The sequence below is a fragment of the Mastomys coucha genome, unplaced genomic scaffold, assembly GCF_008632895.1.
Source record: "Mastomys coucha isolate ucsf_1 unplaced genomic scaffold, UCSF_Mcou_1 pScaffold5, whole genome shotgun sequence".
NCBI lineage: Eukaryota > Metazoa > Chordata > Mammalia > Rodentia > Muridae > Mastomys > Mastomys coucha.
In genome coordinates this window covers 80,693,393-80,706,312 of record NW_022196911.1, presented here as the reverse complement: position 1 = coordinate 80,706,312, position 12,920 = coordinate 80,693,393, and the positions used below count along the sequence as shown (strand labels likewise).

Here is a 12,920-nt window from a genome sequence, read left to right as displayed (position 1 = left end):
CAGTGCTAGGGATGCAGAGGCAGAAGATTCCTGAGTTCCGTGGCCTGATCTAATCTAATCGGAGAAAGAAAAAAAACCCTGACCGAGTAGCTCTAGAGGCATATCGATTGTATCGACACTCTACATGTGAGGCCTGGAACAGAGAACAGGATCAATCTATTGTTTCTGACTGCCAATGAGTGCGGAGCGCAGTGATTGGCCCTCGTTTATGTAAAAGGGTGAGCGCGGGGTCTCCTGGGAAGTCATGGCGTCGCTGAATTGTAAGACAGCGGTCTGTGTGATCTGTTTGGAGAAGCCGAAATACCGTTGCCCGGCTTGCCGCGTGCCCTAGTGAGCCAGAGCGGGTACTGGGTTCGGAGGGAGGCCGGGCTGCGGGCGGGAGGCTCGTACTGCGCCGGTGGCTGCGGGCAAGGGGTGCGTGCTGCGGCCGCTCGTGCTGACCTGAGCTTGTCTTTCTTGTTACAGTTGCTCGGTCACCTGTTTCCAGAAGCACAAAGGTAAGACCCTGGACCACCGTCGCAGCTCTTGCTCCTTCTTTGTACTGTACAGGCCCCATGCCCCGTAGTCTCATCCCCTAGGAACCCGAAGCAGGAGGATTCCCGCCAGTTCAAAGACAGCCTGGCTACAGACTGTCTCAAACAATCCAAAGCAAGTCAGCTACTTTCTTGGGAAAAGTCTTAGCTATTTATTCGTCTTGACATTATAGTGCAGCCCCTCACTATTGCAGAAGCTGACTTGGCTGAGGTGAATTAGCCAGCAATGATTGTCCTTAAAATAATGGCTGTTTCTTGTTTACAATGGCAGAAGTTTTCTTTTTCTGCGTGTGTTATTTTGAGACCGGCTCTTTTCCTTCTTTCTTTTTCTTTTTTCTTTTGTTTGCTTTTCAAGAAAGGATTTCTCTGTGCAGCACTGTCTGCCTTCGAACTCGCTCTGTAGACCAGACCGACCTCAAATTCATTGAGATCTGCCTGCCTCTACCTCCCAAGTACCGTTTTATTATTTTGTGCTGAGACAGTATTTCAAATTCACTATATATTCTGCACGACTCTCAGACTCACAATCCCCATGCCTTAGCTTCCCAAGAGCTGGGATTAAAGGCGTGCGCCAGCACCGCCCAGCTGAGATTGCTTCTTTTTTATGTAGTTCAGGCTGGCCTGTCTCTCACGATCGTGCTTTGTCATCCCCAAATACTAGGGTTATAGGAGTGCAGACATATGACACCAGAACTGGCTAAAATAAGTTCCTGACCTATTGAGAAAAAAGCTGGAGCAAGAGAGATGGCTCAGCTGTTAAAAGTTTCTTGCTTTCCCAGAGGTTCTGAGTTTGGTTCTCAGCACCTGCCTACCTTAGGCAACTTGTAGGTGCATTCCCAGGGAATCTGATACATGCGCCCCGCCTCCCTTCAGGGACTCTGACTCCCTCTTCCGGCTTCCGTAAGCACGGCACACATGTAGCATATTCTCTCTGTCTCTCGGCTGTTTTCTCCTATCCCAGGCACAGACCTATCTATCCCTGCCAAAATGCTTGCTTTCGGCTTGTTAAAGCTCCTTCCGTTAAGTCCCTGGGCTTCCTCAGGTAGACTTAGGCCAGACTTTTCTTACCTTATCCATGTCTTCCGTGACCACTAAACCCCTGTGACCTGGGACTGATGACCTTCACGTCTGAATTCCTAGTGGCTCATGGTACATTCATGTGGTATCTGAAACTGTTGATAAATTGTGTTATGCTTATATTAGTCACTGCCATTAATCCTGGGGAAGGTGGAGGGGGGGCACATGACCACCTTGTTCAGTTCATGAGCTCAGCCAGCTTCCTCACTCCTTCTGTGAGAATCAGAATTACTCATGGTTCTCTTTGGCCAATCTCTTAGTTTGACCTGTCTCTCTACCTAGTACACATCCAGTACAGTGGGCTGGCATGGAGGGGTTGTGTTTGGGTATGCCTGAAATTTATGTCTGTCTCAGAGCAGTGCAACTCTGAAGCCCGTCCTGTTGAGAAGAGCAGAGCAGTGGCGCCTGTGAGGTCTGAGGAGAACAAAGGTGAGGTGGTTGGGGTTTTGTTGTTGTGTTTGTTTGTTTTTTGAGACAGGGTTTCTCTCTGTAGTCCTGGAAGTCATTGTGTAGATTAGGCTGGCCCTAAAAGAGATCCATCTGCCTCTGCCTTCTGAGTTCTGGGATTAAAGGCATGCATCACCACTACCTAGCCTGGTGGTCAGTTTTAAGCAAGCAATCTTCAAGAGATTTCAGAGATAGATGGGAAGGAGAGGAGAGGAGGTAAATGGGCAGGATGCAGGATGCTTCTGGGGGGAGCAGCAGCAGCAGCAGCCCTAGTCTCAGGATGGAGCACAGTTTGTCACAGGTGGTGCTACCAGCATCCTGAAGCCTGGCTCTGGGGAGGGGGCCCTGAGCCTGTGGTTAGGCCCATGTGGGAGGCTTCCTTTGAACTGGGTCACCTCCTTGCTGCTGGAGTCTCCTTACATTTAGAGCAATAACGGGTTGTCCCCCACTCACACATTTCATGCACCCATGGATTCATCTGTCCATAATGTCTCCTGGGCGTTGTGGATCTGCACACAGCCCCTTTTATTTCTCAAAGAAGTTCTTAAGAGTCACAGAAAGAGCTGGGCCATGTGTCCTTTGAGAAATGTCTAGTATGGGCTTGGGCATGTCTGCCTTTGCTGAAATTGTGGGTATTATGCTTGTCAGGTTTTGTAGGGCCTAGTTCACAGGGGTAGCCCTGGATCATGACAAGGCCAGGTAGGGTGCTATCTATCTGCAGACCACAGGAAGCTTGAAGCACCAGCATGCACTTGTGAAGCCCAGTCACCATCATTCTGCCTCCTTCCCTTCGTTTAATTGAGGAACCAGAGAAGCAAGCTGCCGTTTTGTTTGAACACGACTGCTGGTGTGCCCTCACTGTGGCATAGTGGCACATTTGTTGTTGACATGGCTGCCCTGGCTTCCTGAGGCCTAACCACTTGTGCTCTACACTCCTCAGATGATGACTCCTCTGTAGCTGATTTCCTCAACAGTGATGAGGAAGACGACAGAGTGTCTCTGCAGAATTTAAGAAATTTAGGTAAGTCTATGCTGGGCTTGTTAACTGTTAGCCATTTTGTTTGTGCTAGATCTAAGGCAGTGGGGTATGAGAGAGTGGAGCATGGACTGAGTCTCATGCGGCAGCCAACTTTATACTGTCAAGGGTAAGAGTCACCTGACTAAAGTCCGATCGCAAGGACAAGCGCACTTGGCAGAAACAGGTTTTTCCTTAGAGGCATATAAAGAAATAATAGCCAGTTGTAATGAATGATATAAACTCCTATTGGCTACATCTGGGAGGAGCATGAAAGCACATTCCAAGAAAAAAAATCTGTGTTATTGAAGAAAAAGAGGTCACTAAAGTTTCTTGGGAGTTTTTTCACAAGTACTGAGAATTGGACAGTGTTCTGACACCATTTCCTTTGTATAGAATGTGGCTGGCTCTCTGAGTTGTTTTGGTAGGGAGCTCGGATATACCTCAGGACTTAGGCAAGTCCTCTGCTTCTAGGTGCCTCCTCCTCTTCCTCCTCCCTTTTTTTTTTTTTTTTTTTTTGGTTTTTTGAAACAAGGTTTCTCTGTATAGCCCTGACTGTCCTGGAACTCACTCTGTAGACCAGGCTGGCCTCGAACTCAGAAATCTGCCTTTCTCTGCCTCCCAAGTGCTGGGATTAAAGGCATGCGCCACCACTGCCCATCGGGATTTTTCTTTTTTTTTTTTTAAAGGAGCTAGAGAGATTGCTTAATTGACAGTGCTTACAGTGCAAGCTTTATATGGCTTGCCTTTAATCTCTAGCATCTCTGTTTAAAAACAAGAAAAAAAGCTAGGTGTCGTAATCCCAGCATTAGGGAGGTAGCTACAGTAGGATCCCAGTACCTTGTTGACAGTCAGTCTGTCTAAATAAGAAAGAGACTCTTCCCCCCCCCCCAAACAAAACAAAGCAAAACAAAACAAAACAAAACAAGGTGGGAGTGGAGTGTGATGGCATGAACCTTTATCCCAGAACACTCCCAGCCAGGGCTACACGGTGAGACCTTATCTCCAAAAAAAAAAAAAAAAGTAGAGAACAGTTGCAATTGAGGAAGAAACCCAGTGTGGACCTCTGGCTTCCATGTGTTACACAAATGGAATTTATGTATTTGAGACAGCCTCCTCATCATCTAGTTCTGGCTGGCTGGGAATGTGCTGTGTAGACCAAGCTGGCCTCAAACTCAAGATCTGCCTGCCTCTGCCTCTCAGTGCTGGGATTAGGGGCTTGCTTGTTTCTAAGATTACTATGCAGTGTGGCATGTACAGTCTTGTCTAGCCACAGGATTCTGTCAGCATATTGATTTCAAATCTCTTTTGCTAGATGTTATGTTGTAATCTACTGATTTTGCAGGTAGGCGTAATCCTGTTCTTAAAAATATAGTTCATTTTCTTTGCTTACCTTTCTCCTTTAGCCTCAGATAGGCACTTTTCTAGCTTCCCTTAGTACCTTAGATTTACTGACATTTTAGTACTATAGGCACATTTGAGAATATTAATTTGCTGGCCTTGCAGTACCTGTCTTCAGTGTTCAGTTTACAGTCCAGCCATTACAAAGACTGGGTAATCACCAGAGGAGGTATGGTGTCCACCCACATTTTTACTATGTGTGTGGGTGTGTGCACATGAGTGCTGCTGCCACAGGACCCAGAGTCAGATCCTCCTGGAGCTGAAGAATAAGTGGTTGTAGGCCAGTACGAGTTCGTAACTGTTGAGAGCTCTCTCAGCCCAGTCATGCACATTTTTGTAGCACTGCTGCTTTGGTTCTTGTAAGAATGCTGGGGGTTGTCCTGTCCTTTTGGGGTTTGGGGCTGAGGTGGGTTACAGTGTTGGATGAAAGCCAAAAAGACTGATGATCTCTGGCTTTGGAACTCATTCTAACTGTACTGGATGCTACCAGCTGGTGGCTTCTGGAGGCTTAACACTCTCTTGCTTATTCTATGGCTGAAAATTGCTGGCAACTTCTTTATCTGTGCTTTATCTTTACTTTATAAATCTCTGTGCTTTATTAAATGCTGGAGACTTAACTCTTTCTTACTGTTTTTTGCTAAAGACTTTATTCCTGTACTGTGCTATTTATTCTTTAACTCTTTACTACTCTTTATTATACTCTGACTCTTTATTACTGTCTGTGCTTAAGTACTAAGTTCTGGTGAATTAACACATGCTGTTTAGCGCTGAGTAATTAAGTAAAAGGATTTAATCAGAGAGGTAACTCAGTTAAGAGCACTGACTGCTCTTCTAGATGTCCTGAGTTCAATTCCCAGCAACCACATGGTGGCTCACAACCATCTGTAATGGGATCCAATGCCCTCATCTGGTGTGTCTGAAGACAGTGACAGTGTACTCACATACATAAAATAAATAAATATTTAAGAAAAAAAAGTGAGAGCATTTATTGGTAGAGCTCCTTTCTCTGGTGAGGAGCTCCTCGCTGGCCAGGGGAAAGGCTCAGATTTGAACTCTCTGAACCAGAGAGAAAAGAAAGGAGTCACTCATATAGAGTGGGCAAAGTGGAAAATGGCTACACCACCTTCCTTCATTGCTTTCAGCCTTTTTTTTTTTTAAGATTTATTTATTTATTTTATGTATATGAGTACACTGTAGCTGTACAGTTGGTTGTGGACCTTCATGTGGTAGTTGGGAGTTGATTTTAGGACCCCTGCTCACTCCAACCAACCCTGCTTGCTCCCTCCCTGCTGCTCTGGCCCAAGGATTTTTTTATTATTATAAATAAGTCCACTGTAGCTGTCTTCAGATGTACCAGAAGGGGGTGTCAGATCTCATTGTGAGTGGTTGCAAGCCACCATGTGGTTGCTGGGATTTTAACTCAGGTCCTTCGGAAGAGCAGTCAGTGCTCTTACCCACTGAGCCACCTTGCCAGCCCCACTTTCAGCCTTTTTATAGCTTAAAAAATTCTGTAAGAATTACCTCATAGATAAAATGTTAAAAGGGGAGTTATCGAAGAATATCAATAGTTCAAATATCAATACTAATAGTTCAAAGCAGTGTTTCATACTGTAAAGTCCTAAGTTCAAAGCAACAGTTTTTACATGGCTTCATCCTTGGACCTGAATGTTTTTCCTTGAGAATAAATTTGTCCCAAGCCTATACCTCTTTTCAGTGTAATTATGAAGGCTTATTATTGTATACATATAACTGATACACTTTAAATCATTTAACCTAATTAAATGCAAATACTTGCGTAGTTATGATAAGGAAAAAAATTTCACATTTGGTTGGTACAGATGATGTTAAAAGGTTTTTGGGGGGGCTGGTGAGATGGCTCAGTGGGTAAGAGCACTGACTGCTCTTCCGTAGGTCCTGAGTTTGGATCCCAGCAACCACATGGTGGATCACAACCACCCATAATGAGATTGGACGCCCTCTTCTGGTGCATCTGAAGACAGCTGCAGTAAATTATTAAAAAAAAAAGTTTTTTTTTGTGGGGCTGGAGAGATGGCTCAGTGGTTAAAAGGACTGACTGCTCTTCTGAAGGTCCTGAGTTCAAATCCCAGCAACCACATTGTGGCTCACAGTCACCTGTAATGAGATCTGTTGCCCTCTTCTGGTATGTCTGAAGACAGCTACAGTATGCTTATATATAATAATAAATCTTTTAAGCTGGTTGTTGGTGGTGCACGCCTTTAAATCCCAGGACTTGGGAGGCAGAGGCAGGCGGATTTCTGAGTTCAAGGCCAGCCTGGTCTACAGAGTGAGTTCCAGGACAGCCAGGGCTATACAGAGAAACCCTGTCTTGAAAACAAAACAAAAAGTTTTTTTTGGGGGGGGGGCTATAAGGGAGGTGGTTGGTTTTGTTTTTCACGACAGGGCTTCTCTATGTAGTCCTGGCTGTCTTGGAACTATCCCAAAACAACAACAACAACAAAAACTTTAAAAAAAAAAGTTTTTTTGGGGGGCTGGTGGTATAAGGGAGATGGTTGGTTTTGTTTTTCAAGACAGGGCTTCTCTATGTAGTCTTGGCTGTCCTGGCTGTCTGTAGATCAGGTTGGCCTTGAACTCAAAGATCCACCTGCCTCTGCCTCTGCCTCTGCCTCCTGAGTGCTGAGAATAAAGTTGTGCATTATATTTTTTGTTTGTTTGTTTGTTTTTTGGTTTTTTCGAGACAGGGTTTCTCTGTATTATAGCCCTGGCTGTCCTGGAACTCACTCTGTAGACCAGGCTGGCCTGGAACTCAGAAATCCACCTGCCTCTGCCTCCCAAGTGCTGGGATTAAAGGCATGTGCCACCACCGGCCGGCTGTGCATTATGTCTTGATGTGTGGTTGATTGTACAATCTTAGGATATGGGTGTGACCGCATAATGGTGGAGATAAATCCCATCCTGGTTGACTACACTGGAAACACCTAGCTTTCAGCCTCTGCCACAGGTCCCCCTTGAACTTAAAGCTGGTATTGATCTTTAAGGTGAATCGGAAACTTTAAGAAGCTTACTGCTCAACCCGCACCTGAGGCAGCTGATGATTAACCTCGATCAGGGAGACAATAAGGCAAAGCTGATGAGAGCATGCATGCAGGAGCCCTTGTTCGTGGAGTTTGCTGACTGCTGTTTAAGTATCGTGGAACCATCCCAGAAGAGGGATTCTTAAAACTGGATGTGCTCTTTGCTCAAACTGCCTGCTGCTGCTCCTAAGAGGCTGTTTTCAAGGCTACCTTACTTACGTAGCACATGTGAGTCTTCATCATTTGGCTTGCTGCAGAGCCTTCATGAAGAGTAAACTTGTAGCCCTGGAGTGATAGCTCAGCCGTTAAGAGCACTGACTGCTTTTCCAGAGGACCCCAATTTTCAGCACCTACTTGACTACTTACAACTGTAATTAGTCTCAGAGGATCTGACACCCCTTTCTGGCCTCTGCAGGTACTGTATGTATGTGGCACACAGCCATATGTACAGGGAAAACTCCTACATACATAAAATACTTTAAAACAAAAACAAAAAGTTGGCTATTTATATGTTTAGATGGTGGATCGAAATTTTATTTCTTTTACAGTTCAGAATTACATCATAAATACCAAGTGTATCCATTTGAATTAAAAACTGATAGTGTTACTAAATTTAAGGCATGGTTCTCTTGACCGTGTATTGTTCATTGTTCTTGGTAACATTAAATAAATCAGTTTATTAAATATTATTGTCCCTTTAATGAATTATATGCAAGTTTTCCCCCAGTCAAAATTCTAGAGCCAATTTTAGGGTGACTTGGCCCTTTTAAAGTGCTTGTGGATGGCCCAGTATCCATCTTGCTGTAGTGACAACACTCTGGACAGTTACATCTGATGAGCCTGAGCCCGAAGATAGTAAGCTGGGATGTGGCTCTAATCCTGGCTTAGTACCCAGCACTCCCACATCCTTCCAGTGCTGAAGCCACAGCCCTGGAAGGCTGGCACTCTGGCCATGAAGCCCTGGCTCAGACTGGAACTTGCTTGCACATGCAGCTGGAGTTGCTGTGGGAATAGCTTGGCACTTGCGTGAGGGATCAGATGTCTTTGGCAGGGCAGCTGGCAAGAAAAGGCCTTGTGGAAACAAAGGCACTAAAGATCACTCAGGCAGGTGGGGGTAGAAGAGTCACACTTGGACTGGCCCGTGTCTTTCTAGCAGAATCTGATTAAAGCCAGTAACACTAGAGGCTGAAGGGTCAGGGCAGATGTCAGCATACTGAAGTGGAGACTTCCTGCAGTGAAACTTTATGGAGCCCTAGGGAGAAGAGGCTCAGATTAATACAGAAGAAAATCTCACATCCATTCATTGTGAGACAGGAAATACTAGGAAAGGGGTCTATTACTCTAAGGGTATTGGCTGTCATCTTGTGACGAGTTACAGCTGGAAGATCAGAACACTTCTTTTTACCCCTTGTCAATTTCAGAGATAGTCTATACACATTATATAGTGTCTTGTTGACTGCATTTCTTTCCTCTGGTCCCCTGTACTAGGGTAAGTGTTAACCCAGGCTCACAGGAGAAAATGGAAGTTCTGAGATGATATGCTATCACTGAGGTTATCCAGGGAAGGGGCTGAGCTGAGGCCAGGCTGTGAGGGTCTACTTTCAAATGGAACACAAAGGACTAGGCCATACATTTGCTGTTTTTCGTTGAGGGAGTGACAACCAGGAACCAAGTGATACAATCTAAGAAACTGTCAAATGAATGTCATCTTTTGTAACATATGTATGTAGCCACACTCATTTCTTCCAAGTGGGATTCATTATGTCCTACCTAGGTTAACCATGCACTCTCTAATCCTTATACCTACCCTGTAGGACACTGCTTGTATCCATCTGGTAGAGGACACAGGGCTGAGCTACATGCCTGAGGAGCTCATATTGTAGGGCAGAGTCAAACCTTCAAAGGCAAAGTGGAAGTGGTTTTACTACTGAAGGGCTATCACTTCTCGGACTTCTGGCTAGTATCAAGTGTAAACAGAAGTGCTCTGAAGAGTCCTGGTCGTTAGTTGAAGCAGCAGCAATCCACACCTGTAGCTTTGGCTTACCCAGCAGGGTTAGGGAGTCTTGTGCTGCTCCAAGCTTTGCTCCCTGCCTTCCTCAATGAACAGTCTGGAGCTGTGGGAAGGACTGCCACGATCTTACAGAACGAGAACATACCTGGGGCAGCGCTCTGATGGATGTAATACCAGCCTGATCTTGTTGTGGTGTTGCCTGGACTTTGTTGCTGGAGCTGCCTGAGGGAAGTCGAAGGCAGGCATGGGCTACCAGTTTCCTCTGAAAGCCACGTACACCATCAGCTGAGTTGGCTAGCACCAGTCCCAGGGGCCAGAGGTGTATTATTGCTCCCAGGAACCTCGTGTGTGCTGGGGACAGCGAAGAACGCAGGGTACTGGGAGCCTGAGGCATGGGTTTCTCCTCCATACCATCCAGTTCTTTAGAGGCAAGACAGGCCATTCTGATCTTAAAGAGAAAACATTCCTTTATAGCTTTAGGTTGTCCAGCCCTCTCCCTAAGAATTTACTTTTGCATCCATGTATTTGACATAGAGGCATGCTGCAGTGGACATGTGGAAATCAGAGGACAACTTGTGTGATTGTGTGTACTGGGGATTAAACTTGGGTAGGTAGGATTTAGCTCTCTTTAAAAAAAAAAAAAAGCTGGATATGGTGGCACACACCTTTAACCCCAGCCCAGGAGACAGGAACAGGCAGATCTCTGTGAGTTCGAGCCCAGACTGTTCTACATTCCAGGACAGCCAGATCTATACAGAGAAACCCTGTCTCAAAAAGCAAAAGAAGGGCTGACTCAGTGGGTAAGAGCACTGACTGCTCTTCCAAAGGTCCTGAGTTCAAATCCCTGCAGCCACATGGTGGCTCACAACCACCCATAATGAGATCTGACGCCCTCTTCTGGTGTATCTAAAGTCAGCTACAGTGTACTTAATGTATAATAATAAATAAATCTTTGGGCTGGAGGAAGCAGGGACTAAGTGAGCAGAGCTGACCGGGGTTAAGTGGAGCGAGCAGAGGTCCTAAAAACCATTCAATCCTCACCAACCACATGAAGGCTCACAACCACCTGTACAGCTACAGTATATTCACATACATAAAATAAATAAGTAAATCTTAAAAAAAAAAAAATAAAGGCAAAACAAAATGAAACATGGCATATGTATGTGTATGGGTGTGAGCATGCCATGGGATGCTTATGACGGTCAGAAGATGGCTTTTGAGAGCTTGTTGCCTGCCACGAGGGCCCCTGGGATTAAACCCTGGGATGGGCTTGGCAGCAAGTGCCTTTGCCGGCTGAGCCATCTTACTAGATGTTTTTAGCAGATAGAAAACAATCAACTTGACAAGGTAAACTGAAGGCCTTTGACGGTGATGCCCTGAACTAGACTGAGCTCCACATAAAGCAACTGCAGCTTGGTGGCAGTGTGCTCCTGGAGTTGCATATGCACTCAGCCCATCTCCTCATACAAGAGGATGGACACAAGGCTGAGAGGCTTTGTGGCCTGTCAGTACGCCCACACCACAGCAGCAGAGACATTCTGTCTCAGGCCTGTCAGAAGCCCAATCTTCAAGTACTGCCCATCCTGGCCCCAGTCATACTCACTCTCCACTTATGCCATGCGTGCTTGATGACTGTGGCAGCTATGTGTAACCTTCTGATGTGTTTCCGAGTTAACCAGGACCGAAAAGCTAAGGAAACAGCAGAGACATCCAACCATCGTTAAAACTATTAGTCATGTGGCCACCACCAGAGCAAAAGTATGAAATCTGTTCTTCCAGTGATACACTTTGTCAATACAAAAGTCATTCCTGAGGGGCTGGGAAGATGGCTCAGTGGTTAAGAGCACTTACTGCTCTTGCAGAACACCCAGATTTGGTTCGCACCCACATGGTGGCTCACAGTCTCTTTTGACTCCAGTTCCAAAAGATCTGATTCCCTCTTTTGGCCTCCAACGGCACCTGTATGCATATTGTAATACACACACACACACACACAAACACACACACACACACACACACACACACACACACACACACACACACACACCCCTTAAAAATGTAACCATGCCCACAATCTTGCAGATACCCACACATCGAAGGGCCACTGGGAGCTCTAATTGCCAAGGCCCATCACAGACTCAGTCCTCAGCAGTGCCCAAGGAAGAAGAGGGATCTGGGTTATCTGTGCCTATAAAACTTTTTGTGTGGATTTGTAGCTGTGTGGTATAGTACTTGCCTAGCTTGATTGAAGTCCCAGGTTTGACTCATGGGATTGCAAAAGGACAAATTACACGTTTTTTTTTCTTGGAGACAAGGACTGGCATCAAACTTGAGATTCTCCTATCTTAGTCCCCCAGTGCTGGGCTCACAAGTGTAAATACCATGCTTGGCCATTATGACTGTGTTGGTCACACCCACCTGCCTGGATGAGCATGGCAGCCCGCCTCTGTTTTTCCTGCTTTTGGAGCTGGTGTCGCTTCCAGGCACACTGGATGCATCGGGCACACTGCTCCAGCATCTGGGCACGCCCACGTTCCAGAAGCTCTAGCTGAGACAAGGGGAATCCGTTGAGGTGCTTGTCCTGCCCCCTCCCCCAGGAGGGCCTACACTTGTAGCTGGAGCCTGTAATTCATCCCCAGCCAGTTTACCATGGAGTCAGTCATGAAAATCTTTGTCCTGCCACAGTACAATGGGATTTGTGTGGTCTTGGCTGGGTCACTGGGAGTGGCTGCTGCCTGAATTAAAGCTGGCAGAGCATGGAGAACGTCCTGTAGTAGAGGTTGCAGTGTGGTGTCCTTGGCACACAGAGGCTGCTCTGGGGGTGGGAGAAAGGCATCATCAGTCCCTGCTTTCCCACATGCTCTGTGGCCTGAAGAATCTGAACTCCCTAGAGCTCTGTAAGCCTCTTACTTACAGTTCTACATCTAGTCATTTCTTCCTTTCCCCCTCTTTTGTGGGTAGAGGCAGCCCGTGTCCCCCGAAGTCGTGGCTGTTTGGGAGTGTCCTGAAGCCTCCTTGGCCACTCCCTCAGCTCTACCCTTAACCCTTCCAATGAGTCATGCGTAGAAAAGGGAGGATACACCCAGCTGTTCCGTAGCCCTCCCAGACTTGCAGGGCTGCCTCTAGTGTGGGAGGATTTACCTGAGGGCTCAGACCACAGTTAGCTGCCTAGTGCCTCTCTGGAGACAGAGGCCAGCAAAGCAGATGCTGGAGACGAGAGATGAGAGACATCCACAAAATGGACCAGCGCCCAGAGGGGCTTGGAAGAGACAGGAGAGCAAACCATGGAAAGGAGAGAGAAAGGGAGGAAAGGGAAGGTGACACAACTCCCAAGGGGAAGAGAACTGGCTGGTGGGGCCCAGAAGAGCGAGGGGAGTGGTGGG

General features: G+C 46.4%; 2 protein-coding genes across 9 annotated transcripts in view; one reads left to right on the top strand and one right to left on the bottom strand.

The window, feature by feature from the left end:
- Positions 1-205: 205 nt before the first annotated feature.
- Positions 206-8,212, top strand: Znhit3 (zinc finger HIT-type containing 3). The gene is made up of 5 exons (XM_031351035.1): positions 206-330; positions 466-497; positions 1,965-2,039; positions 2,998-3,078; positions 7,491-8,212. The coding sequence occupies exons 1-5, from the start codon at positions 245-247 to the stop codon at positions 7,670-7,672; spliced, it is 456 nt and encodes a 151-aa protein (XP_031206895.1). The 5' UTR covers positions 206-244; the 3' UTR covers positions 7,673-8,212.
- Myo19 (myosin XIX) overlaps positions 8,037-12,920 on the bottom strand; it is a 32,837-nt gene continuing 27,953 nt past the window's right edge. For 4 of the 8 annotated variants that reach the window (XM_031351027.1, XM_031351025.1, XM_031351024.1 and 1 more), the window contains 5 exons: positions 12,186-12,352; positions 11,956-12,085; positions 11,141-11,226; positions 9,683-9,985; positions 8,039-8,778 (listed from right to left, as the gene is read on the bottom strand). In XM_031351027.1, the coding sequence (XP_031206887.1) occupies positions 8,650-8,778; positions 9,683-9,985; positions 11,141-11,226; positions 11,956-12,085; positions 12,186-12,352 (815 nt within the window). In that variant the 3' untranslated portion in view covers positions 8,039-8,649. Of the gene's footprint in view, positions 8,779-9,333; positions 9,423-9,682; positions 9,986-11,140; positions 11,227-11,955; positions 12,086-12,185; positions 12,353-12,678; positions 12,797-12,920 lie in introns of those variants that run through there. The other 4 variants (XR_004113133.1, XM_031351023.1, XR_004113134.1 and 1 more) reach the window with 4 other exon arrangements.

What these genes read in the sequence shown, in the direction of transcription:
- Znhit3 (XM_031351035.1), top strand. Translation starts at nt 245, where the DNA reads ATGGCGTCGCTGAATTGTAAGACAGCGGTCTGTGTGATCTGTTTGGAG. An exon ending in CCGGCTTGCCGCGTGCCCTA is followed by an intron (nt 331 to 465) that starts GTGAGCCAGAGC and finishes TTCTTGTTACAG; the next exon opens with TTGCTCGGTCACCTGTTTCC. An exon ending in GAGGTCTGAGGAGAACAAAG is followed by an intron (nt 2,040 to 2,997) that starts GTGAGGTGGTTG and finishes TACACTCCTCAG; the next exon opens with ATGATGACTCCTCTGTAGCT.